Here is a 26,187-nt window from a genome sequence, read left to right on the forward strand (position 1 = left end):
CCTCCAATAGTGCCCCACCTCCCTGCACACATGGCACCGTGGGTGCTCAGAGCTCCAGTACTCCTGATGGTCTACCCCTTTGTGCTGGACAGTAAGCCAGCCCTCAGTGTCGTCCTCCTGTGCCAGCTGCATGAACACCTGGCACTGGAAAGAGATTATGTTGCAGAGGGTGCGTCTCTTAAATTTGTGTCTTATGGCAGTTATCCCTGACCTTACTTGTCCCAAGCGGTCTAGATGGGCAAACAGGACCTCGTTGGGAATGAAAGGCTTGACATGACCAAGGACAGTTCGTTGCATGGGAGCTGTCATCAGCTCCATCTGTAAAAAGATGTCTTCCACCATGATCCTCCTACTGAGAGCCCGGTGCGCTAACTCATCATTCCCCAGCTAAAATACTGCCTTCCTGAACTCTTTCTTGGAGGCCAAAATTCCGCCTTTCTCAACCAAGTCCTCCATGGCCTCCACACATTGTTCCAGAGTGATTCCGTGATGCAAAATACATTGCACACTGCGTTCATTTTCCACTGACTGAAACAGGGCATTGTCCAAGGCCGGAGAGGCAGCCACCTTTGCATAACTCCCCAGAAGCGTGCGACTCCTTGGATACAAGTCCGGCGTGCTGGCACTATGTTCGAATCAAGAAATATGCAGTGGTGCCAGTTATAAAGTCCTGGAGCAAGTAGGGTAACAGGATGGAAAAGTTTGCATTCAACAGTACCTTGCTGGCTCGGCACCAGAAATCCCAACACCAGGAAAGGCTCCGTCGGTCCTGGAGAACTCCCAGGCCGTGAGAGGTCGAGACGTCTCAGAAGATGCTCTGGCCCCTACACCGAATGAGAATCACGATGACAAAGGAGGAGGGCTGTTGTCCTGGTGTTAGTGGGGGAACAATGGTGTTTGCCTACCTGTTTTTGGAGCAAAACGGCTTCCTGGCCAGTTGCCAGTGGCTGCAGCTGGGAGCTTCGCAGTTAGCAGCCACCACAAACCCAGTCCAAACTGGCAGAAAAACTCCGAACGAAGCCTGCACACTAAACAGCCACTCACTTAGATGTCAAGCTCACCTCCAAAGTGTCTCACAAACTTAATGCAGCAGTTTTTCCTTGATTTCTCCCAGCTCATTCAGAACAGCTCCATACTGTGTCTGACCCTGGAAGTGTGATGAGATGATGTGGAGGGAGCCTCACTCTGTATCTGACCCCGGGAGTGTGTGATGGGATGGTGTGGAGGAAGCTTCACTCTGTATCTGACCCTGGGAGTGTGTGATGGGACGGTGTGGAGGGAGTTTCACTCTGTGTCTGACCCCGGGAGTGTGTGATGGGACGGTGTGGAGGGAGTTTCACTCTGTGTCTGACCCCGGGAGTGTGTGTTGGGACAGTGTGGAGGAAACTTCACTCTGTATCTGACCCTGGGAGTGTGTGATGGGACGGGAGGGAGCTTCACTCTGTGTCTGACCCCGGGAGTATGTGATCGGACGATGTGGAGGGAGCCTCACTCTGTATCTGACCCTGGGAGTGTGTGATAGGATGGCGTGGAGGGAGCTTCTCTCTGTATTTGACTGCAGGTGTGATAGGATGGTGTGGAGGGAGCTTCTCTCTCTCTCTCTGATCCCGGTTGTTTTGATGGGGTTTGGTTTCTGGTGTAAATCATGTAATGATTTTCAATGTTCACGTTCTTATTGGTTTATGTTGCGATTTGATTCCAAGGGTCAGTGGTGTAGATTCTGGTCATTTAGCCCAACACATTGGTCTTATGCTCCCATTCTAGCCTCAGCTGGCTTCTATATTCATCTAAATCTGTGATCACGGCCCTGTGCCCCCTCTCCTGACACCCTTTTCCATTGGTGCATCAGAGCAGAATATGGCCATGGCTGATTATTATTGGTCTCAACCCCATTCTCCTGCCTGGTCCCCATAAGCTTTGATACCCTGACTAATCAAGAACCCTGACCTGACCCTGATCTATTTAAATATACCCAGTGATTTGGCCTCCACAGCCGTCTGTGGCTACGAATTCCATAGGTTCACCATCGTCTCGCTAAAGAAACGCCTCCTTATCACGGTGCCCTCTGATCCTAGACTCACCCCAATATAGGAAACATCCTCTTCACATCCACTCTGTCTACGCCTTTCAATATTCGATAGGTTTCAGTTTAGTTGCTGTATTAAGTTCTGGTGGGACAGACAGACAGACATACTTTATTGATCCCAAGGGAAATTGGGTTTCGTTACAGCCGCACCAACCAAGAATAGTGAAGAAATATAGCAATATAAACCATAAATAATTAAATAATAATAAGTTAATCATGCCAAGTGTAACTAAGCCCAGGACCAGCCTATTGACTCAGGGTGTCTTGACACTCCAAGGGAGGAGTTGTAAAGTTTGATGGCCACAAGCAGGAATGACTTCCTATGACGCTCAGTGTTAAATTTCGGTGGAATGAGTCTCTGGCTGCATGTAGTCCTGTGCCTAACCAGTACATTATGGAGTGGATGGGAGTCATTGTCCAAGATGGCATGCAACTTGGACAGCATCCTCTTTTCAGACACCACTGTCAGTGAGTCCAGTTCCACCCCCACAACATCACCAGCCTTACGAATGAGTTTGATTCTGTTGGTGTCTGTTACCCTCAGCCTGCTGCCCCAGCACACAACAGCAAACATGATAACACTGGCCATCACAGCCTCGTAGAACATCCTCAGCATCGTCCGGCAGATGTTAAAGGACCTAAGTCTCCTCAGGAAATAGAGACGGCTCTGACCCTTCTTGTAGACAGCCTCAATGTTCTTTGACCAGTGCAGTTTATTGTCCATTCGTATCCCCAGGTATTTGTAATCCTCCACTATGACCACACTGACCCCTTGGATGGAAACAGGGGTCATCGGTGCCTTAGCCCTCCTCAGGTCCACCACCAGCTCATTAGTCTTTTCACATTAAGCTGCAGATGATTCTGCTCACACCATGTGACAAAGTTTCCCACCATGGCCCTGTACTCCACCTCATCTCCCTTGCTGATGCATCCAACTATGGCAGAGTCATCAGAAAATTTCTGAAGATGGCAATACTCTGTGTTGTAGTTGAAGTCCGAGGTGCAGATGGTGAAGAGAGAGAGACAAGACAGTTCCCTGTGGAGCCCCAGTGCTGCTGACCACTCTGTCTGCCTTTATGCTGGAGAGAATGCAAAGATTTAGCAGCTGGTTGGGAGTAATAGGGAGAGAGGCTGAGCAAGTGGGTACTTTCTTCATTAGAGAAAAGGATGTTGAGGTGTGACCTTATAGAGGTGTACAAAATCAAACTGGATATTGATAGATTCTGGAAGCATGGGGGTGTTGTAGATTTTGGGTCATGGACTGGGGTCAGCTGGGTTATTCTGCTGACGATACTTAATTGCTGCCCAATAGTGAATCCACTTTTTTTCCCAGGGAAGTTTATGTGTTGCAGGTGAGAGGGGAGTCCTGTTGAAGGGCCTCAGCCCAAAATGTCAACTGTTGACTCCTCTCCATAGACGCCGCCTGACCTGGTGAATTCTTCAGCATCTTGTGTGTTGCTGAAGTGCTCATGGTATTGCTGGGTTGTCCTGGTTTGGTGGGCTTTTATCCTCCAGTTTCCATAATGCTGGTATGTTCTGTGGGTAAAAGAAAATGTAATTCCTGATAGCTATTCCCAAACATCCTGAACTGTTCCTCACAGTTTGGAGACATGGGCTCACTGGAACCTGCCACTGTTCCAGGATCTCACTGTCAGTGGACCTTTGGGTGTGATGGATTTGCAGTCCCGCGAGCTCCCACCGTTGTGTGTCTCTGGATGGAGGTGTTTCCTGACCTGAACCTGTATTTCAGGGTGAGAAGAATATTGAGGACTGGAAGGACTTCAACCTGGTCTTGCCCTGCTTGGAGTATCACAATAACACCTGGACCTGGCTTGATTTTGCAATGGCCGTCAAGAGGGACAGTCGCAAGGCTTTGCTTGCCCAGGTAGGGCTCTGAGGTCTCGCTGCGCACAGGGAGGGTGGGACTGATTCAGTGTCCATACTCGCAACTTGTTGAACCTGTCAACACAGCCAGGGGCTGGAGCTGGCCAATTGTTTCTCAAGCTTTTCTGCTATCTTGGTGCTGGAATGTGTGGTGAACACTTGTGGGCTGCCCCCAGCTCATCCTTGGGTACCATCACCATTTTTACTCTATTGCTTTTGGGTAAGGCAACTGAAGTAATTTGCTGCATTCCAGGTGTGGCTTCAGCAGCACCCACTATAATGGCAATGAAACTGCCACGTTTGATAATTCTTACATCCCTGAAACTGGGCTGAATAGCCACATTTCTGGGCTGTAAGTATTCACAAATATTAAGAAAGCAGCAATGTGTGTTAATTCAGCCACTGAGTCTGTCTCGGGTATCATTTAATGTATGGCTCCTTCACTCCCCACCCCACGCCCAGGTGATAAAGGAGAAACTGCGACTGAAACCAGCCTCCGGACTGGAGGCACGGGGCCGGACGGCAGAGCCAAAGCCAGACGGAAACCCTCAGCAGCAGGAGGAGGATGAGAAGGCACGCCTGCTGATCGGCTCCAAGCTCATTTCTGGTGACAAATCCTCTGGAAAAAAGTCACTCTTTGGGAAGCGGAAGTGAAGAGGGAGACACATCCTCACACTCCACACGGTGTACGGTGGGTCAGGGAATCAATGTTGGATGTTTCACAGCCCTTCACCCTTCCTCCCCCACCATCCCCATTACTTCCAGTGCTGTAAAATTGTGTAAAGAGAAAACTTATTACAGAAGTTTAAAAAGTAAACTGTGATGTAATTAATATTTACACTAAAAGTTGCACTGTTTTGTAGTAACTGTAAAATTTGTAATTTACTGATCTTTGTCTTTGATCTATAATTATGATTTGAAAAGCAATGGATTTTGTGTACAGTCTGCCCCCAATTACCAAAAAAAATTCCAGAAACTTTAGCCAAATTTTTATGAAAGATGTCCTGCTGTGGTTCTTGGAGTTTGAACTGATTAATACAGTGGCATATCCCTGTCTATGTGTAGGGCTAGTCCCTTGTTTCTGCAGCTGTTTCATTCTGAGCAACACACTCAAAATGCTGGAGGAACTCAGCAAGCCAGGCAGCATCTATGGAGGGGAATAAATAGTTGATATCAGGACCTGCTGAGTCTCAATTTAAACTGTCGACTGCTTGTTCCCCTTCACCGTCTTCGAGTTCCTCCAGCATCTTGTGTGTGTTGCTCAAGGTTTACAGCGTCTGCAGAATCTCCTGTGTTTGTTTAGTTCTGAGGCCTGTTTATGGAGGGTGTCTGGGTGATGTATGTTGGTGTTATTTTCTCCTGGGTGATCTGGTTGTTTTGATTGGTCCCTGTTTATAGATGCTCCATAGTTCACTTATGTTTTCATGGACTGGTGTTCCAGCTCTCGTTAAACTTTTCAAAGTCACTTGCTGAGGATCCATTTGGAGTTGGTCCTGTGTGGTTGGTTTATATTTGAGTCTCTAGGGATTGCATTCCGAATTGTGCTGATGCCTCTTTATGAGGAAGCTCTCTTGCAGCAGTCAACCCATGACCGGATGCAGCCTCGGACACTGCCAGTATCAACCAGAATAAAGGCTGCTCCTTCGACAGCCACATAGCAAATTAAACTCCATGAGCACACACAAATCCAGGAGGGCAGCCAGTCAATTCCTACTTGAAGTCTTTAAAATCGTACAGAGAAACATATACGTTTATTTTAAATTGGCTAAGACTTTTGCTTTCAGTCTTACTGGGTGTAGAAGGCAGTTTAATATTTTGTTCCCTCTCTTTTGGCCTCAAGTTTACAAATAAAAGTGGGGACTGCTAATCAGAGGGCAGAATCTGCCAACCCCCCTCCTCCCTCTCCCTGTTAGCTTATCTCCATTGAGTACCTGACCTGGACAGCTTTGGCACACCTCACCTACACACACTGCAGTGTGTTCTGATGCTGAGGAATACACAAGCTACCTTTGACAAAATCAACATGTTGCTTTTAAAAGAATTTATTTGTTTTTAATGCAGGTGCTGATGTCAATAACAGGTTCGTGAAAAAAATATGCTTACTAAAAAAAATCACCACAAAACCAAGGAATAAAGTTGTTTTGTAACAATTTATTGTGGATGATTCTGCTAGTTTGCTGAACATCATTGTGGTATCTACCATCTTAACGAGTCTCACTGCTCCACGGCCAGAGTGGTCTCTGATCTAACTTCTGAAAGGCAAGATATCTGATAATTATCTGAGCAGGTTTTATTTAAATAATAATCGGTAAAGAATAAAAGTGGTACATTACTGCTGCTGCCTCACAGTTCCCCTGATTTGGGTTCAATCCTGCCCTCTGGTGCTGTCTGTGAAGAGTTGGCATGTTTCCCCAGGTTCTCCAGCTTCCTCTCACATCCCTCAGCAGAATAGAAAGGATTGATCAGAAATCAGGGGTGGGCAGTCAATACTGGCAAAGCCCCAGTCCTGCAGCCTCGCAAACAGGGTGGACGATGAGAGTTCAGTGAGAGATGGAACACTGCAACTCTCCACAGAACTTTCACAGGAGGTAGGCTTTATTCAGAGCTTAAACAAAAATTAAAACTAAACCAGGCGGATGGTGGTTTATTCTTGCAAGCAGGCTCTGTGCATGCAAACACAGATTAAGACAATGTTACTAACAAATTCAAGCATCCACTGGTTCCCATTAAACAGTTGTCTTATTAACGATAAACCACTTCCTAACAGTAGTGACAAACATGTTTAATTGTAAATCTTTAATTCTCAGATTAAACCATCCTGTGACAGTGAAACATGAAAAATGTGCCAACAGTAATCAACATCTTCCCAGCTGCCATTCTCCGAAAGAGGTGGATCCACAAATCTCTAACATTCCCTCAACAGAACCACCATTCCCACCACTGCCCCCTCCCCATGAACAATTGTCTCCATGGGAGCACATCAGCCTCAGTGTAGGATCCCTGGTAGCTGTGGGGGTCAGATCTCTCACACACTGAGGAGGACCCACACTGCACCTTCCACCCATCTAAACAGGACCCCCTCACCCTGTATCACAGCTCCAAAAGCAGAACTGTGCGAAGAGGACAGTGTGTGACGAAACTCCCTCTGAATGATACAGTTTTCACAGTGACAGTAAAGGACAAAATCTCCCAACCATGCCCCCCCACACTCAATTTCTAGACATTGGGGGGAAGGGGGGAAGAGATGAGAAACAAGCTCCAAACACCTTAGCTGATACATTCACAAACCCCTCAGTCACTTTTCCAGGGGCAGATATTTTTCAACATGTGAGAACCATACAAACTGTAAAAAAAACAAATCTCAAATGGAACCTGGTGCGAAATGGTGAAAGTGTCGGTGAGGGTGGCAACCCTGTGGCAGGTTTACGCTGAGATCAGTGAAGGTGAATGAACGAGGGTGTGAAAGAGCGTCCCGGCTGCTGGTGAGGGCGAGGCCCACCCTCAGTACACGTGCACCATGCCATACAGGAAGGTCCAAAAGAGAATGTAGGTGAAGAGGCCGCCAACCAGGCCCCCAGTGAAGAGGGGACGACGCGACTTGAAGTACTTGCTCCAGTGGCGACCTGCTTTGACGATCAGCAGCACCGACAACAGGAAGGACGCCATAAAATAAAATACAAAACCCATGAGGGCCGTCAGCCCCAGGATCCCGGCCGTGGCTCCCGACAGCGCAGACACGGATGTGCGGCAATAGTCCAGGATGGCAGCATTCCCTCGAACGGCCAGCTCACTGATAAACTGCGGCCCTTCCCGTTTAAGGCCCACAGATGCCATTGGAAACTTGAGAATTCTGCAGAGTGAGAGCACACGAGAATGAGAGGAGCAAGAAGACAAGCTAATTCAGTAAAACATTTCAGGAACAGCAACAGAGCCATCACACTAATTCACAGTAAATCTATTATCAAAGTCACCATAAACTATCTTCAGGTTCATTTTCTTGCAGGTGTTTACAGGAAACTAAAGAAAAGTAATTTATGAAAACAATACACAAGCAAAGACTGACAAGCAACAACGTGCAAAAGACAACTTGTGCTAAGAATATAAATAATACTGAGGACGAGTTGTGGAATCAGTTCAGGGTTGAGGCAAGTGAAATTATCTACACCGTTTCAGGACAGTGAGGAGTAATAACTGTTCTGAGCCTGGTGGTGTGGGACCCAAGGCTCCTGTACCACCTCCTCAATGGTAGTAGCAACAAGGGAACATGGCCGCTTACTGCATCAGAACAAACTGTGAAAGGTCTGGTCAAGTTTAAGGAAGGAGAGGGGCTGTATTGTTTAAAATAAAAGCTCCAAATGCAGGAAGCAAAACACAAAGGTCTTTTTCTGGTTGGCAAGATGGAGCGAATCACAGGGATCAGCACTGAAGATGTGGTTTCTTCATTTGCTGATGACAGAAATAGATGAGATGATCAGTGAAATGAATACAAACAGGCAATTTCACCATTCTTGGCAGGGAAAGTTTTAAAAAAACATGTCGCCTAAAAGTGAGTCTGAAGAGCTCGGAGGAGTGGAGGCATCTGTGTCCTAGTATGTGATTCACAAAAGGCTAGACTGCACGTACTAGTTATTGCAGGGGAAATTGGAAAGTTACACAAGTTAAGTAGGGTACTGGAGAAACCAATCCTGGAATACTGTAGCTAAAGGAAGAATGTTTATGTGTTAGAAGTGGTTAATGAGATTGGTGCTTGCAATGGGCAGATTGTAGCATGAGAAAGTCATTCAACTGTGCACACGTAAACAGCTAAAGAATGTTCCTCAGGGAACAAGGTGCAAAACAGTGTATGTATATTACATCCAGTGCATAAAATAACAGCTGATAAAAATATTCTGTAAATGTACAGGTTAGCAAAGTAATATACATCATATAGTTAAAGATACAATGATATAGTGCTACTGGTGCAATGACAGCAGTGGTGGTGGCATGAGCTTGTATCCACTGGAGAGCAGAAGAATGTGTGGGAAAAGATGTTAAAAGGGTTGAATAGGACGGAATTTGCAAGGATCCCTCACCTTGTGGCGTTAGGGGAGCCTGAGACCAGGTCAAATCCTCTTTACAACTCTCTTCCTCTCAGAACACTTTTAAGATGGAGACAAAAAGCTTGATGAACCAAACTCAACAACAGGAATAGTAGTTGAGGCAGGCACATTAGCAACAGTTAAAAACCATCTAATGAAAAGGAGGGCCAAATGTAAGCAGATGGGTATGGATTATGGAGCAGCATGGACGAGTTGGGCTGAAAGGCCTGTTTCTATGCTGCGTTTAAAAATTGTGTATAATTTGTTTAAATTAAATCGTGAATGCACTTATCTGATGCCGTGTGTCTGTGACGCCGCTCTAAGTTTTTCTTGGCATGTGGATTTGTGCAGCCGGCAATGAACTTGACCACCAGAATGAAAGAGTTCAAATATCAAATCACAGGACATAGGGCGGGGTCAGTGACGTCTAACTCCCTCATTGGCTACCCTACACGCCCATTCACGCTTGACGCCCCCTGCTGGTCAGGATAATCGCCTGCACCCCGCCAACGGGTCCTCGTACACTGAGGTGTCCGTGCCAGTGCCAAGCCTCTAAGCTTTGGTGCGGTTATTGCAGCGAACCGGCGCTTCGCCTCTCTGACCCCACACCAGCGAGGAGGGAGAAACACCCAGCACTTACCAGCCCGGGACTGAGTCCACACGAATGGTGAGCGGTGCTTCGGATCCAACGGCGAGCCAGCAAATTCCAGTTAGCCTGTCGCCGCCGCCATTACCCGCTCAGCCCCGCCTCTTGACCTTTTACCCTGTCGTGCTCTCTCACACACACAGAAAATTTCCACAAATGATCCACAAGATCCACCTCAGGGATCCATAGTGAAGTCGGAACCAGCAGGCGGCATCGACAGGAAAACCAGTCCGCCGACTTAAAACTCCATGGTGAGAGGATGATTGACACACTATAAACCCGCCCATCACTGTAGCCCCGCCCACTGCAGTCAAAAGCATGAAGTCACGCTCTAAACTGACCAGCTGAAGCTCCGCCCATTCAATTCCTGCGCCGAAGCTCCACCCAGTTCATGACGCACAGAACATTACCCCGCCCACTTGGTTAACCGTAGCCCCGCCCATCACCCGGTCAAAGTCCCGCAGGGCCTGTTTCCGCGGATTCGGTTTTTCCGCTGTCTCCAGCAGAATTCTGACAGATGCGGTAAATACAAACGGCTCGACAGTGGAGGGAAATACGGGGCATGTTAATCCGAAACCCGCCGTCAGACTAGTTAAACGAGTGGTTTTAAAGTGGTGATGGGAACGCCAGACGGGAATTGTCCACCCTGTTGAGTGTCACCTGCATTCTCTGATCTTTATTTCACATTTCCAACACTTCCAGTTGTCTCGTTTTACTTTTATGTATATATATATATAGAGAGAGAGAGAGATAGATAGTTAGGGGTGCACAAGTCTCTCTATATAGAACTGAGTATTATGTTCGAGGCGGGATGTCGCCGGTTGTCAATCAACAATTGCCCCGCCCTCAATGCCGCAAACCAGGGCCGCTGATTGGTCCGCTGCCCGGACCAATTATTAACAAGATATCTTACATACGTGACCAGTGAATTAGTTGTAAACGTAGCCTTTCGGCCCGTTGTAACAATGCTAGTTCTGTAACAGCAATCCTCCGGACTCTCCCTTGAGATTCATAGCTTTTAATTGGACCTATTTCACACTTTACAGCTCACATCAACTTACCTTGCAGTTATAAGGTCATAAAATACAGGAGCAGAATTGGGCCAAAGTCAGGTTTATTATCACTGACATATGTCGTGAAATTTGTTGTTTTGCGGCTGCATTACTGTGCAATACATAAAATATACTATATAATAATAAATCTAAATATGTAGTGCAAAAAGAAGATAGTGAGGTAGTGTCCATTCGGAAATCTGAAGGCAAAGTGGGAACAGGCTGTTGAGTGTGTGTCTTCAGATTCTGTACCCCCTCCTCGATGGCAGTAATGAGAAGGCTTGTCCTGGGTGATGGGTGTCCTTTTTGAGGCATCGTCATTTGAAGATGTCCTTGATGGTGGGCAAATTCATTAGGAGTGTACTATTGATTAGTTAGTTGGTGTCTGTTTGTTAAACTAGAGCATCTTGCATCCTTGTTTCTTTGAGTGGTGGGTGTATGTATGGAACGCCCTGCCAGGGCTGATGGTAAAGGCAGATTCATTAGGGGCATTTAAGATGCTCTTGGATAAGTACATGGAAGGTAGAGAAATGGAGGGCTATGTAGGAGGGAAGGGTTAGAGCAATTTTAAATCAAAGGGTTTAAGGGTTGGCACAACATGGTGGGGTGAAGGGCCTGTAATCTGTCTGTAGTTCTCACTATTGGACACTAAACAAAATACATAGTCTGTGCTTAGTAACATGTTTGTTTGATAAAACCCTCAATGGAAACATACAAAACTGTAATATCCTTCCTCTGCTGAGCCATGGTAACACTGATCTGAGTCAGACGTTCCTGTTTCATCCTACAGCTGAAAATGAGTGTGCACGGTCCTGGCCCCTGGTATGTGCTGGGCGTGGACATTGGGACCACTTCCGTGAAGGTGGTGCTGTTGGAAGCTGAGAGCCATGCTGTAGTTGACAGCCAGACTCGAGAAACCAAGGCAGTGCTCAGCAGCCCTGAGGGGCAGCAGGTAAACGTCATTTTCTTTCTGCATGTAGACTAACTAGAACTAAACTTTATTCAGTCAGTGAATTAGAGTTACTTAATAAGTTTATCAATTTAAGGACCACTATTTTGAATCGACATTCTATCCCCATTCCGACATGTCAGTCCTTGGCTTCTTCTACTGCCATGATGAGGCCACCCTCAGTGTGGAGGAGCAACACCTCGTGTTCTGTCTAGGTAGCCTCCAAACTTACAGCATAAACATTGATTTTCCCCCTCCCCCTTCGCATCTATTTCCCACTTTGGGCTTTTACCTGCCTATCACCTCCCCCCGGTGCCCCTCCTCCTTCCCTTTCTCCCATGGTCCACTCTCCACTCCTATCAAATTTCTCCTTCTTCATCCCTTTACCTTTTCCTCCTAACACCTCCCAGCTTTTTACTTCATTCCTCTCCCCAATCCATCCACCCACCCACCTTCACTCCTCACCTGTCATGTGCCAGCTTGTAACCCTTCCCCTCGCCCCATTTCTTATTCTGGCTTTTTCCCCTTCCTTTCCAGTCCTGCCAAAGGGTTTCAGACTGAAACGTCGACTGTTCATTCCTCTCCATAGATGCTGCCTGGCCTACTGAGTCCTCCAGCATTTTGTGTGTGTTGCTCATAACCTGAAGGTGTTTGGAAGAAAGTATGGGGGGATGCAGGAGGTAGATTTTTTTTTACAGAGCAATGGATGCATTGGGGGACAGTGCGGAGGTACACCTCTGCCAAAGGAGGAGTAATGTGTTCTTTCTCTCCACTTGCCAGCAGGTCACCTTTGGGCAAGGTGTAGCCCCTGCATTGCCCCTGGATCAGGGTCAGGCGAAGCCATGGGAGCAGGGGGTGGATGGTCGTATGAGCAGCCGATGCAGATCACAAGTCCTGGTTATATGATCACTGACACCAGGCAGACAATCTCTGAAGAGTATTGATAATGGCTGGGGTCACCCGTCTTGTAAAGATACTGTCCAGAAGAAGACAATGGCAAACCACTTTTGCAGAAAAGTTTGCCAACAACAATCATGGCTATGAGACCATAATTGCCCATGTCATATCACACAGCACATGATGACGATGATGGGGAGGGGGTACATGGAATGCACTGCCATGGGAGGCAGAAATATTAAAGATATTTTAAAAACTCTTGGGCACATAGATGAATAAAAATTGAAGGGCTGTGTGGGAGGGAAGGGTCAGATTGATCTTGGGGTAGGCCATTAGACATTGGAAACCTCTGGCTAAAAAAATTCCTCCTCATGGACGTCCTTCTATTCAGAGGCTGTGCCCTCTGGTCCTAGACTTCCCCACTATAGGAAGCATCCTTTCCACATCAACTCTACTGCAGCTTTTTAATATTCAATAGATTTTAATTGGATCCCTCCCTCATTCTCCTAAACTCCAGTGAGTACAGGCCCAGAGCCATCAAATGCACTTAATATGTAAACCCTTTCATTTCCTGGAACATTCTTGTAAACTTCCTTTGAACCCTTTGCAATGCCAACACAACTTTTCTTAGATAAGGGGTCCAAAGCTGCTCACGGTACTCCCAGTGTGGTCTGGCCAATGCATGATAAAGCCTCAGCATGGCATGGTTAGAGGGCCAGCACAACATTGTGGGCCGAAGGGTCCTGTGCTGTACTCTTCAAAGTTCTAAAAGATGGTTCCTGATAAAGTTGAAGAATCATGCATCTTAAAACAGCTTTTACAGTCTCAGAATGTTTTCTGTGGAGCAAGTATTTGCAAGTAAACAGTAACAAAGCAGAATAAAGTGTAACAACTAACAAAAAAGTGCAGCACAGGCAACTGATAAAGTGCAAATGATAACGAGGTAGAGTGTGAACACAGAGTCCATCTTATCATACAAGTGTCTGGTCACAGTGGAGTGGAAGCTGTCCTCGAGCCTGGTGGCACAAGCTTCCAGGTTTTTGTATCTTCTGCCTGACGGGAGAGGTGAGAAGAGAGAATGTCTGGGTGTGTTGGGTCTTTGATTATGCTGGCTGCTCTACTGAAACTGTGGGAAGTGTAGACAGTCTACAGAGAGGAGGCTGCACTCAGTACAGACTAAATAAAGATTTTTACATCTACATTACGTCCTCCTGACCTACGTACTCGATCTGTGACCAGTGAAGGCAAACACACAGTGAACATTCTTCACTGTATCTACTGTGTTGCCACTTTCAGGGAGCTGCGGACCTTCAGCCTGAGACCCCACTGTACATCAGTGCTGCTCAGGGTTCTGCGATTAACTGTACATTTTCCCCTGACATTTGATCTCCCTGACATTGACAACACCTCACACTTGAACTCTATCCGCTAACCTTCTGCCCAAATCTCCAGCTGATCTGTATCCCGCTGTCTTCTTTGAACACTTTTCTTCATTATTCACAATTGTCATATCAATCTGCAGTCTTACTAAATCAGACAGTCCACGTATTTGTCCGTCATTTATGTATATCACAAACAACAGGGGTCTGTGCAGAACACCACTGGTCATAGACCTCCAGCCAGAATAACCCCTCTGTCTTCTGTGGGAAAACTAGCTCTGAATCTAGTCTAGCAAATCGCCGTGGATTCCACGCATTGAGTTTACCGAGTCAGCCTTTCATAAACGTACTAAGCTAATCACAGGTCAAACATTATGAGAAAATGAAGGGCAGAACTCAGGGAGAGAGAGAGATAAAGAGGGAGGGGGAGAGAGTGATAAAGTGTGGCAACTGCTTCATCCCAATTGCCGTTCCAGGCTCGGGAGCAGGACGTCCGTAAGATCGTGTCTGCCCTTCACTGCTGTGTCACAGCACTGCCCAGAGAACGTCTCTGCAGAGTGGCAAGGATTGGAGTCTCCGGACAGATGCACGGAGTTGTGCTGTGGAACGAAGAAGGTAACTCCAGAAGGCAGCGGAATGAACCTGTCCGTGCTCACAGAGGTTTAGAATGGAGGGAGATCACAGTTCAGAGCCCAGTTAAACTCAGTCTTCAGTTTGTTCTGCACACAACTGAAATCATCCATCTTATCCTTTTATAACAGAATCTTATTCTTTGTATCAATTTGGAAGCTTCAGAGAGGGTGCAGAGGAGATTTACCAAGATGCTGCCTGGATTAGAGAGTATGTTTTAAGAGTGAATTAGGGCTTTTCCCTTTGAAGAGAAGGAGAATGAGAGGCGACTTGAACAAGTATACAAGATGATGAGAAGCACAGTGAAGACTTTTCCCAGGGCCCAAATGGCTAATACAAGGGGGTATAATTTTAAGGTGTTCGTGTTATATTTTGTAACTCTACTTATGACGCAGTGGCATCATAATGTATGCAATTCACATACTTTAACAAATAACCCGAAATGCATTATATAAGCAACAAAGAATGCTTCATCAAACAATATATTTACAATATTACTGAAATATTAAAGGCACTACACACTCCCTACATAGTTATAAACTCCAACTTAATATAGAATTCATCCCAACTCAAATACATAGCAAATTGCTCTCTAGTCATCTTACATATTTATATTTACACACAGTTTACTATATAATACAATGATGATACAGACATCCACAGCATAGTGAATTTTAAATTGTCCCATTCAGGCCTGAAGATTTATCACTGTGGAGGATTTCTAACTTTTGTGGGATACCATCTTTCCTGATAAGGGGGGGATGGTGTGGCTGGGGGTTCACTCTGTTTGAATGGTCAGTCTTATGGCTGTGATACAATCTCATGTTCTGGGACCTCCTCGATGGTGGTTGTAGGAGATGCCTGGGACTGCAGGAAGTGGTTCTGACAGCTCTGGACATCCCAAACCCTGCATGGCAAGCTGCTTAATCTGCTGATCTATCCCAGGCCACCAGACAAACCTTTGAGCCAAAGCTTTCATTTTGACCATGCCTAGATGACCAGCATGTAGCTCCTCCAACACTTTATCTCTCAGCTTGTATGGTACAGCAACTCTCAATCCCACATGAGCCAACCCCCATCAAGGGCAAGTTCATCCAGGCACTGGTAAAACTGGGGAACTGGAATTCCTGCTGCACGTTCAGCCATTCTTGGTGGCCATGTAGACCTGAGACAGCATGGTTTCCCTTTGGATCACCTCTACTGTAATAAGGATACTTGCGATTTGCATTAGGGAGGATACATCGAGAAGAGCCCTCTTTTGTAAATTTTTCAGGTATTTCCTTTTCCAAGAATACAATCCATCAGGATTTCCATGATTAGTTGTTCGCTTGAGTTTGATCTGGCAACTGTGCCCTCCAGAAAACAGAGCTCCCCTCTGCATTTGTGCTGCTGCTGTTAGTGGAACACCCTTCTGTTGATTGAAAATGAACGCAAATGGTTGAAGATCAGTAATGAGGGTAAACTTACTTCAGAAGGTCTGATCACCTGGCTGTACTTCTACTCCCTGAGTACAGGCAGAGACTGAAGACTGCAGCACCAGTAGTGAGGACCAAGAAAGTATGGACAAGGGAAGCACAGGAGCGCCTACAGGACTGTTTTGAATTGATGGACTGAACAGTATTCAGGGATTCATCTTCAAACCTGGATGAGTATGCTGCAGTTGTTCCAAACGAGGTTGGAGGTGACATCGGATGCACGGCAACTCTGGCAGGATTTGTAGGACATTACTTCCTACAAAGTGAAGCCCAATAGCATGAATGGCAGCGATGTTTCACTACCGGGTGAGCTCAGCGCCTTCTTTGAAAGGGAGAATATAACTACAGCTGTTAAGATCCCTGCTATAGCTGGTGACCCTGTGGTCTCTGTCTCAGAGGCTGATACTAGGCTGTATTTAAGGAGGGTGTATCCTCATAAGACAGCAGGCCGCAATGGGGTACCTGGTAAGGCTGTGAAAACTTTTACCAACCAACTGGTGGGAGCATTCAATCTCTCACTGCTACTGTCAGAAGTTCCCACTTGCTTCAAAAAGGCAACAATTATACCAGTGCCTAAGAAGAATAACGTGAGCTGCCTTAATGACCATCACCTGGTAGCACTCACATCTACAGTGATGAAATGCTTTGTGAGGTTGGTTATGACTGGACTGAACTCCTGCCTCAGCAAGGACCTGGACCCACTGCAGTTTGCTTATCGCCATAATAGGTCAACAGCAGACACAATCTCAGTGGCTCTCCACACGGCTTTAGACCGCCTGGACAACACAAACACCGACGTCAGGATGTTGTTCATCAACTATTCTCAGCATTTAATACCATCATTCCCACAATACTGACTGATAAGTTACAGAACCTGGACCTCTGTACCTCACTCTGCAATTGGATCCTCAACTTCATAACCAGAAGACCACAATCTGTGCAGATTGGTGATAACATCTCCTCATTGACAATCAACACTGGTGCATCTCAGTGCTTAGCCCACTGCTCTACTGTCTATATACACATGACTGTGTGGCTAGGCATACAGTAGCTCAAATACCATCTATAAATTTGCTGACAATACAACCTTTGTTAGTAGAATCTCAGGTGGTGATGAGAGGGCGTACAGGAGTGAGATATGCCAACTAGTTGAGCGGTGTCACAGTAACAACCTGGCACTCAATGTCAATAAGACGAAAGAGCTGATTGTGGACTTCAGGAAGGGTAAGATGAAGGAACACATAACAATCCTCATAGAGGGATCAGAAGTGGAGAGAGTGAGCAGCTTCAAGTTCTTGGGTGTCAATATCTCTGAGGATCTAAACTGATCCCAACATATCGATGCAGTTATAAAGAAGGCAAGGTAGCGGCTATACTTCATTAGGAGTTTGAAGAGATTTGGTTTGTCAACTAAAACACTCGAAAACTTCTATAGATGTACCGTGGAGAACTACAGTGCAGGACCGAAAGAAGCTACAGAAAGTTGTAAAATTAGTCAGCTTCATCTTAGTCTCTGTAGCAGGTTTAATATGTCATGAAATTTGTTGTCTTTGCAATAGAGAGAGAAAAAACTGAATTACTATAAGTACATATTAAATAGTTAAATAAGTTGTGCAAAAATAGAAATAAAAAGTAGTGAGGTAGAGTTCATGGGTTCAGTGTCCATTCAGAAATCAGATGGCAGAGGGGAAGAAGCTGTTTCTGGATCACTGAGTGTGAGCCTTCAGGCTTCTGTACCTGCTTCCCGAGAGTGCTTTGAGAGGCTGGTGTTGAAGTATATCAGCTCCTGTCTGAATGATGACTTGGATTCACTTCAATTCATCTACCGAAGGAACAGGTCTACGGCAGATACAATCTCATTGGCTCTTCACCCAACCACGGAACGTGTGGACAGCAAAGATGCACACATCAGGATGCTCTTTATCGATTACAGCTTGGCAGTTAATACAATCATCCTCTCAAAATTAATCAGTAAACTCTAAGATCTGGGCCTCAATATCACTCTTGCAATTGGATCCTGGATTTCCTCACTTGCAGACCCCAGTGAGTTAGGATTGCAAAAACCTCCTCCACAATCTCTATCAACACAGGAGCACCACAGGGCTGTGTGGCTGAGCACAGCTCCAACACCATGTACAAGCTTGCTGATGAGACCACTGTTGTGGGCTGTACCAAAGGTGGTGATGAATCAGCACACAGGAGGGAGACTGAAAACTTAGCTGAGTGGTGTAGTAACAACCTCTCACTCAATGTCAGTAAGACCATGGAACTGATTGTAGACTTCAGGAGAGGAAAACTAGAGGTCCGTGAGCCAGAAATCATCAGAGGATTTAATTCCTGGGTGTCACTCTCTCAGAGGATCTGTCCTGGACCCATCATATAAATATAATTGCGAAGAAAGCACAACAATGCCTCTACCTCCTCAGGTGTCTGTGGAGATTTGGCATGTCATCAAAAACCTCGGCAAATGTCTATAAGATGTGTGGTGGAAAGTGTGCTGACTGGCTGCTTTACAGCCTGGTATGGGAACACCAATGCCTTTGGATGGAAAATCCTACAAAAGGTAGTGGATTTGGCCCAGTACATCAACAGGTAAAACACTCCCAACCATTGAGCACGTCTACATGAAATGCTGCCGTAGAAAAACAGCATCCATCATCAAAGGTCCTCACCACTCAAGCCATGCTCTGTTCTAACTGTTGGCATCAAGTAGAAGGCACAGGGGCCTTAGGACTCACAGCACCAGGTTCAAGAACAGTTGCTAACCCTCAACCATCAGGCTCTTGAACAAAAGGGGATAGCTACATTCATTTAAGGACTCTTTTATCTTGTTAATTCATGCTTGTTATTTATTGCTATTTATTTATATCTGCATTTGCACAGTTTGGTTACAGTTTACAGTTCCTGATGTTTACAGTTACTGTTCTACAGATTTGCTAAGTTTGCCCAAAGAGAAATAGCCTCAAGTTGTATGTGGTGATGTGTATGTACTCTGATAATAAATTTCACTTTGATGGTAGCACTGAGAACAAGGCATGATCTGGGTGAGGGGTTCCTGAATGATGGATGATGATTTTTAGAGGCCTCACTCCTTGAAGATGTTCTGGAATGCTCTCCACCACACACCTGTAGCAATTTGCTAGAGCGTTCGGTGACATACTGACCCTCACCAAACCCCTGTTCATCTTGGGGTTTGTTGCCTGGTCTGAGATCCCAAAATCACTGCTACCCACTTTGCCCTGTCTAAATCACTGCATCAAATGGCTGTTCGATCTACTCTTTACAGGATGCAAGTGGCAGGAGGTTGAAGCCGGCTTCACCTTCCAGCCTGGGGAGACGAGTCACCTGGTCACATGGCAAGATGGTCGGTGTCACAACGATTTTCTCGCCTCGCTCCCGCAGCCCGACTCCCACCTCGCCCTCGCCTCTGGCTTCGGCTGTGCCACCCTTTTCTGGTACACGAGAAACAGGTAGATGGCTCTGCACTTTCTCTCAGGCACAATCAAGATTTACCAGCTTTTCTAAAGCATAAAGGTTTTTGTTCCTGAAATCCAGGTCAGTGTAAAGAGAGAGAGAATTTCATTTATAAAGTGACTTCACCATCTCAAACTTCCCAGACTGCTTCTCGAGTTCAATTGTCATTCAACCATACACGTGAATACCGCCAAAGTGCAAAACACAATACCAGCAGTCACACACAGCACATATAGGCCATGAGATGTAGGAGAAGAATTAGGCCATTTGGCCCATCAAGTCTGCTCCACCATTCAATCATGGCTGATCCTTCTTTCCCCTCTTCAGCCCCACTCCCTGACCTTCTCCCCGTAACCTTTGATGCAATGGCCAATCAAAAACCTATCGATCTCCGCCTTAAATACACCCATCGACCTAGCCTCTGCGGCTGCCTGTGGTAACAAACTCCACAAATTCACCACCCTCTGGCTAAAGAAATTTCTCCGCATCTGTTTTAAATGGATGCCCCCCTATCCTGAGGCTGTGCCCTCTTGTCCAAGACTTCCCCTGCCATGGGAAACGTCCTTTCCACACCTACTCAATCTAAGCTTTTCAACATTCTTCTAAATTTCAGCATTTGCCTTCCTCATCACCGACTCTACCTGCAAGTTAAACTACAGGGTGTTCTGCACAAGGACTCCCAAGTCCCTTTGCATCTCAGATTTTTGGATTTTCTCCCCATTTAGAAAATAGTCTACATATTTATTTCTTCTACTAAAGTGCTTGACCATGCATTTTCCAACATTGTATTTCATTTGCCACTCTCTTGCCAATTCTCCTTCTCTAAGTCCTTCTGCAGCCTTCCTGTTTCCACAACACTGCCCACCCCTCCACCAGACTTTGTATCATCTGCAAACCTGGCAACAAAGCCATCTACTCCATCATCTAAATCATTGATATACAGCATAAAAAGCTGTCCCAACATGGACCCCTGCAGAACACCACTAGTCAATCAGAAATGATCCTTTTATTCCCACTTGCTGCCTCCTACCAATCAGCCAATGCTCTCACCATGTCAGTAACTTTCCTGTAATACCATGGGCTCTTAACTTGGTAAGCAGCCTCATGTGTGGCATCTTGTCAAAGGCCTTCTGAAAATCCAAATGTACAACATCCACTGCATCCCCTTTATCTATCCTACTTGTAATCTTCACAAAGAATTGCAACAGGTTCATCAGGCAAGATTTTCCAATAAGGAAACCATGCTGACTTTGTACAATCTTGTCCTTTGTCACCAAGTACTTCATAACCTCATCCTTAACAATTGACTCTAACATCTTCCCAACCACTGAGGTCAGGCTAACTGGTCTATAATTTCCTTTCTGCTGCCTCCTTCCTTTCTTAAAGAGTGATATTTGCAATTTCCCATTCCTTCAGAACCATGCCAAAGTCCAGTGATTCTTGAAAGATCATTACTAATACCTCCACAATTGCTACCACTACCTCTTTCAGAACCCTAGGGTGCAGTTCATCTGGTCTGGGTGACTTATATACCTTTAGGTCTTTCAGCTTTTTGAACACCTTCTCCCTTGGAATAGTAACTGCACCCACTTCTCTTCCCTCACACCCTTCAACACCTGGCACATTGCTAGTTTCTTCCACAGTGAAGACTGATGCAAAATGTTCACTTAGTTCACCTGCCATCTCCTTGTACCCCATTATTATTTCTCCGACCTCATTTTCTTGTGGCTCTATGTCAACTCTCATCTTTCTTTTATTTTTTATATGCTTGTAGAGGCTTTTTCTATCCACCTTGATATTGTTTGCTAGCTTGCTTTCATATTTCATCTTTTTCCTCCTAATATTTCTTTTAGTTGTTTTCTGTAGGTTTTTAAAAGCTTCCTAATCCTCTACCTTCCTGCTAACATTTTGCTTTGTTGTATGTCCCCTCTTTTGCTTTTACATTACCTTTGACTGCCCTTGTCTGCCACTGGTTTTGTACTATTTTGCCACTTGAGTATTTGTTTTTGGGATACATCTGTCCTGTGCCTTCCTCATTTTTCCCAGAACCTCAATCCATTGCTGCTCTGCTGTCATCCCTGCCAGCATCTCCTTCCAAGTTACTTTGGCCAACTCCTCTCTCATACCACTGTCATTTCCCTTATTCCACTGAAATACTGCTACATCAGGCGTTACTTTCTCCCTATCAACTTTCAAGTTGAACTGAATCATATTGTGATCACTGCTCCTAAGGGTTCCTAATCGCATCCAGTTCATTATGTAACACCCAATCCAGTATAGCTGATCCCCTAGTAGGCTCAATGACAAACTGCTCTAAAAGTGCAAGACTGCAAGATCTTCCTGGAATAAATTTTTATTATTTTATTTAGAGATACAACATGGAACAGGCCCTTCCAGCCCTACAAACTGCACCACCTAGCAACCCCCGATTTAACACTAGCCTAACCATGGGATAATTAACAATGACCGATTAACCTACCAACAGGTGCATCTTTGGACTGTGGGAGGAAACCCATGTGGCCATGGGGCACAGACTCCCCACAGCTGAACACCGAACTCCGACGGCCCAAGCTGTAATAGCGTCATGTTGACCGTGGTGCCTAAGATGGTGATAATCTGAGATGAACATCTTCTCCATCAGCAACACTGTCAAACTTAATGCCTGAAAGAAGTTTCAAAACTCCGTAGAAGTCGGGGACTATTTCTGCAATTTACTTTCAACATGAAGGCACTTTTTATGTTGTCTGAAATGTAATCTCGTTATCTTGCTTTCCAGACACCAGTTTCTGCAGAACTTTACTGCAGCAGGGACCATCCAAGACTACGTTGTTGCTGCCCTGTGTGGGCTCAGGAAACCTCTGATGTCTGCCCAGAATGCTGCCAGCTGGGGGTATTTTAATACCAGATGTGGCACTTGGAATCTGCAAATGTGAGTCTGCACCAGAAAAGCAAACGTCAAACAATGTCACACAATTTCTGATGGAGCCACGTTCCCCATAGTCAGCAGTTAGAAGTGGGTCACACAGTTTGTGTTTGAATCATATTGTTTGGCCTGACACTGGAATGAGAGGAGATTCGATAGAGGCTTACAAAATGATGAGGGGTATAGACAGAGTCATGGCAAGCCGGCTTTTTCCACTGGGCTTGGGTGAGACTACAACTAGGGGTTAGGGGTTAAGGGTGAAAAGTGAAATATCTAAGGGGAACCTGAGGGGAAACTTCTTCACTCAGAGGGTGGTGAGGGTGTGGAACGAGCTCCCAGCAGAAGTGGTGGATTCGGGTTCAATTTCAACATTTAATTGAGATTTGGAAAAGAATATGGACAGGGGAGTACATGGACGGTTATGGTCCAGGTCCTGATGGGATGAGGCAGAATAACAGTTCAGCATGGACTAGATGGGCTGAAGGGTGCTCTATGAATAATGGTAAAAACTTTGAGCATTAGAATTAACCTATTCCGGGTCCAGCCCAGCTTGGACATGGGATAAAGCACTCAAGAACACAGCTATTTTCATTCCTTCGTCTTGCAGATTGACAGAGGCAGGATTCCCCACACATTTGCTACCGGACATCATGGAATCGGGTTCAGTGGCTGGAAAGACCATTTGTGAATGGTGCGGTGTGCCGGAGGGAACGGACGTTGGTGTGGCCCTGGGCGATTTACAATGCTCCGTATACTGCTGCATGGCCAACAAGACTGATGCAGGTAGCAGTACAGGAAAGGGCTTAACTTCACTTCATTGAGCTAGTGCATCTTGCTTGGCCTTCTGTTCAGACACATGGAGCCTACTGTCTGAACACAGTGGACAAGGGCAGTCAAAGACAGCATAAAAGCAAAGGATGGGTATGGCATACAATAGAGTAAAATTAGATGGAATCTATTTGATTGGAAAGCTTTGAAAGACCAACAGAAGGCAAATAAAAAAGCAATAAGGAGAGAAAAGATGAAATATGAAAGTAAGCTAGCCAATAATATAAAAGAGGATACCAAAAGTTGTTTTCAGACACATAAAGAGTAAAAGGGAGACAGGAGTGGATATTGAAACACTGGAAAATAATGGGATAAAGAAATGGCAAATGAACTGAGTAAGTATTTTCATCATTTAAGAGGAATTTGGATAGGTACCTGAATGGGAGGGCTATAGTCCAGATGCAGGTCAATGGGACTAGGCAGACTAGATGGGCTGAATGGCCTGATTCTGTACTGTAGAGCTCTGTGACTCTATTTTGCATCAGTCTTCACTGTGGAAGCAGTGTGCCAGAAATTCAACAGTGTCAGGGCCCGAAGTGAGTGTCATTGCTACGAATAAGGAGAAGGTGCCTGAGACGTCTGGAGGTGGATAAGTCACCTGGAGCAGACGGACTACACCCCAGGGTTCCAAAGGAGGTATCTGAAGGGATTCTGGAGGCATTAGTAATGATCTTTCAAGATTCAATGGATTCTGGCATGGTTCTGGAAGGCTGGAAAATTGCAAATGTCATTCCACTCTTTAAGAGGGGAGGGAGGCAGAAGAAAGATTATCAGCCAGATAGCCTGACCTCAGTGGTAGGGAACGTGTTGTCTCCATTGGTTTGGACAAGGTTTCAGAGTACTTGGATTCACGTGTGTCTCCCTGTTCTCCAAGCATATTCAGGAGATGGTTGTCACTAAGCAGCCACTGATTAACATCTCCCTTCATTTCCAGTTTTGAACATCAGCACATCTGCCCAGCTGTGCTTTGCCCTGCCACCCGACTTCCAGCCACCAGACTGTCCCAACACCACCAGCAGCGTCGCGTATTTCCCATACCTGGACAGGACGTACCTGGCTGTAGCGGCAGCGCTCAACGGTGGGAATGTCCTGTCCTCTTTTGTCAGCATGTTGAAACAGTGGATGCAGGAATTTGGTAAGACAGCACTGTGTGCTCGAAGGAATAAACAAAACCTGACAGATCGCCGCCACCGTCCTTGCCACCATTCTCCCCTCCAAACACTTCCTGTTTCTCCATTCATCTGCGTCCCCACCCCTCTCCCCTCCGTCCCCACAACCCCGATTAACCGTAATCTAATCACTGGCAATTTACAATGACCAACTACTGGGGGAGGAAACCAGAGGAGCCAGAGGAAACCCACGTGGTCACCGGGAGACAGTACAGACACTCCCCACAGAATGGCACCGGAACTGAACTCTGGAACACCCTGACCTGTAACAGCTTTGAGCTAACTGCTATGCTCCCATGGCACTCAGCAGGAGATGTTTAATGCCTTTGTTCTATGAACAACAGAGTCAGATTGGATTAATTTGTGCATCTGTCCATGGCTCCAGATAGAGATAACGATGAATTTTATTTGTCACATGTTCACCAAAACATGAAAACACTCAATGAAACGTGTTGTTTTCACAACTCACACAGTCCAAGGATGTGCTGGGGCAGCCTGCAAGTGTCTCTACACTTCCATTGCCAACATAGCATGGCCACAACTCACCAACTCTAACTGGTACATCTTTGGACTGTGGGAGGAAACTGGAGCACCCGGAGGAAACCCACATGGTCATGGGGAGAACGTACAAACTCCTTACAGTCATTGAACCCAGATCATTGGTGCTGTAATACCGTTATACTAACCGACGCTAGTGTGCCACCAGTGTTCACTTCTTCTCAACGAGCTCGAGGCTGACTGGTCTTATCTTGGCCCCCACAGGTCTGGATGTCCCTGATCCCACTATCTACTCCCAGGCAATAAACTCAGCGTTAAGCGTCGCCCACACTGACCTTGTGGTGGAGGCCACCGTGTTTGGAGAGAGGCACTTGCCGGGCCGGCTGGGCTGCGTCACCAACATCTCCCCTTGCAACCTCTCGCTGGGTCACGTGATCAGAGCGCTGTGCCGCGGCGTGGTGAACAACCTGCACTCCATGCTGCCCGTCCAGCGGCTGGCCGAGTCTGGGGTGCGCAGGATCGTGGGCAGTGGCAGTGCGCTGGCCAGGAATCCAGTCCTGAAGCAGGAGCTGGAGAAGATCTTCACGCTGCCCATTGTGTACAGGGAGATGGCCGACTCTGCGGTCGGCGTTGCCATGGTGATGCTTGACCGGGTGTAGTTGGGGGTGAATCCTTGTTCAATGGGAACGTGTTTCTGAACCTGCTGATAGAGGAGAGGGTTCGCAGGGGTTATGTCCAAACATCAAACTCAACTGCCATCACCCACCTTGCACATCTGGGTATAAATGGCCACCAAGAGTTACCAGATATCAGGTACCAACCCAGACCCTCTTTCCTGGGTCCTTCATGTGGTTTAAGACCATGAGATATCGAGTTTGTTTCCACCTTTCCAACATGGCTGATTTATTATCCCTCTCAGCCCCATTCTCCTGCCTTCCCTCGTAACCTTTGATACCCTGACTAATCAAGAACCTATCAACCTCTGCTTTAAATGTACCCAATGACTTGGCCGTCACAGCTGTCTTTGGCAATGAATTCCACAGATTCACCACCTTCTAGCTAAAGAAATTCCTCCTCATCTCTGTTAATCCCCATATTTCTACTTTGAGCCATAAACAGGGACCACAGAAACGATCTACAAGATATTCTTCGTTATTTAATTGTCCGTGTAAGGAAAAACATTATTTGCTACTTAACAAATAAAAAAGTGCCAGAGATG

The 26,187-nt window shown here is 46.1% G+C and overlaps 3 protein-coding genes across 6 annotated transcripts in view; 2 read left to right on the forward strand and 1 right to left on the reverse strand.

Annotated features, from left to right (window-relative positions):
- LOC140731570 (bridge-like lipid transfer protein family member 2) overlaps positions 1 to 6,121 on the forward strand; it is a 109,583-nt gene extending 103,462 nt beyond the window's left edge. For 3 of the 4 annotated variants that reach the window (XM_073053090.1, XM_073053091.1, XM_073053092.1), the window contains exons 38-39: positions 3,837 to 3,971; positions 4,433 to 6,121. In XM_073053090.1, coding sequence (XP_072909191.1) covers positions 3,837 to 3,971; positions 4,433 to 4,624 — 327 coding nt within the window. In that variant the 3' untranslated portion in view covers positions 4,625 to 6,121. Of the gene's footprint in view, positions 1 to 3,836; positions 3,974 to 4,432 lie in introns of those variants that run through there. The other variant, XM_073053093.1, reaches the window with a different exon arrangement.
- Positions 6,102 to 9,963, reverse strand: emc6 (ER membrane protein complex subunit 6). Its single transcript, XM_073053100.1, has 2 exons — positions 9,689 to 9,963; positions 6,102 to 7,820 (listed from the first exon to the last, which is right to left on the reverse strand). Exon 2 carries the CDS (start codon positions 7,802 to 7,804, stop codon positions 7,472 to 7,474), a length of 333 nt encoding a protein of 110 aa, XP_072909201.1. The 5' UTR covers positions 7,805 to 7,820; positions 9,689 to 9,963; the 3' UTR covers positions 6,102 to 7,471.
- Positions 9,964 to 10,118: 155 nt separating this feature from the next.
- shpk (sedoheptulokinase) lies at positions 10,119 to 26,187 on the forward strand. Its single transcript, XM_073053101.1, has 8 exons — positions 10,119 to 10,216; positions 11,537 to 11,698; positions 14,448 to 14,586; positions 19,363 to 19,546; positions 22,327 to 22,479; positions 23,081 to 23,256; positions 24,236 to 24,436; positions 25,233 to 26,187. Exons 2-8 carry the CDS (start codon positions 11,543 to 11,545, stop codon positions 25,625 to 25,627), a joined length of 1,404 nt encoding a protein of 467 aa, XP_072909202.1. The 5' UTR covers positions 10,119 to 10,216; positions 11,537 to 11,542; the 3' UTR covers positions 25,628 to 26,187.

Source organism: Hemitrygon akajei, chromosome 8, assembly GCF_048418815.1.
Source record: "Hemitrygon akajei chromosome 8, sHemAka1.3, whole genome shotgun sequence".
Classification (NCBI taxonomy): domain Eukaryota; kingdom Metazoa; phylum Chordata; class Chondrichthyes; order Myliobatiformes; family Dasyatidae; genus Hemitrygon; species Hemitrygon akajei.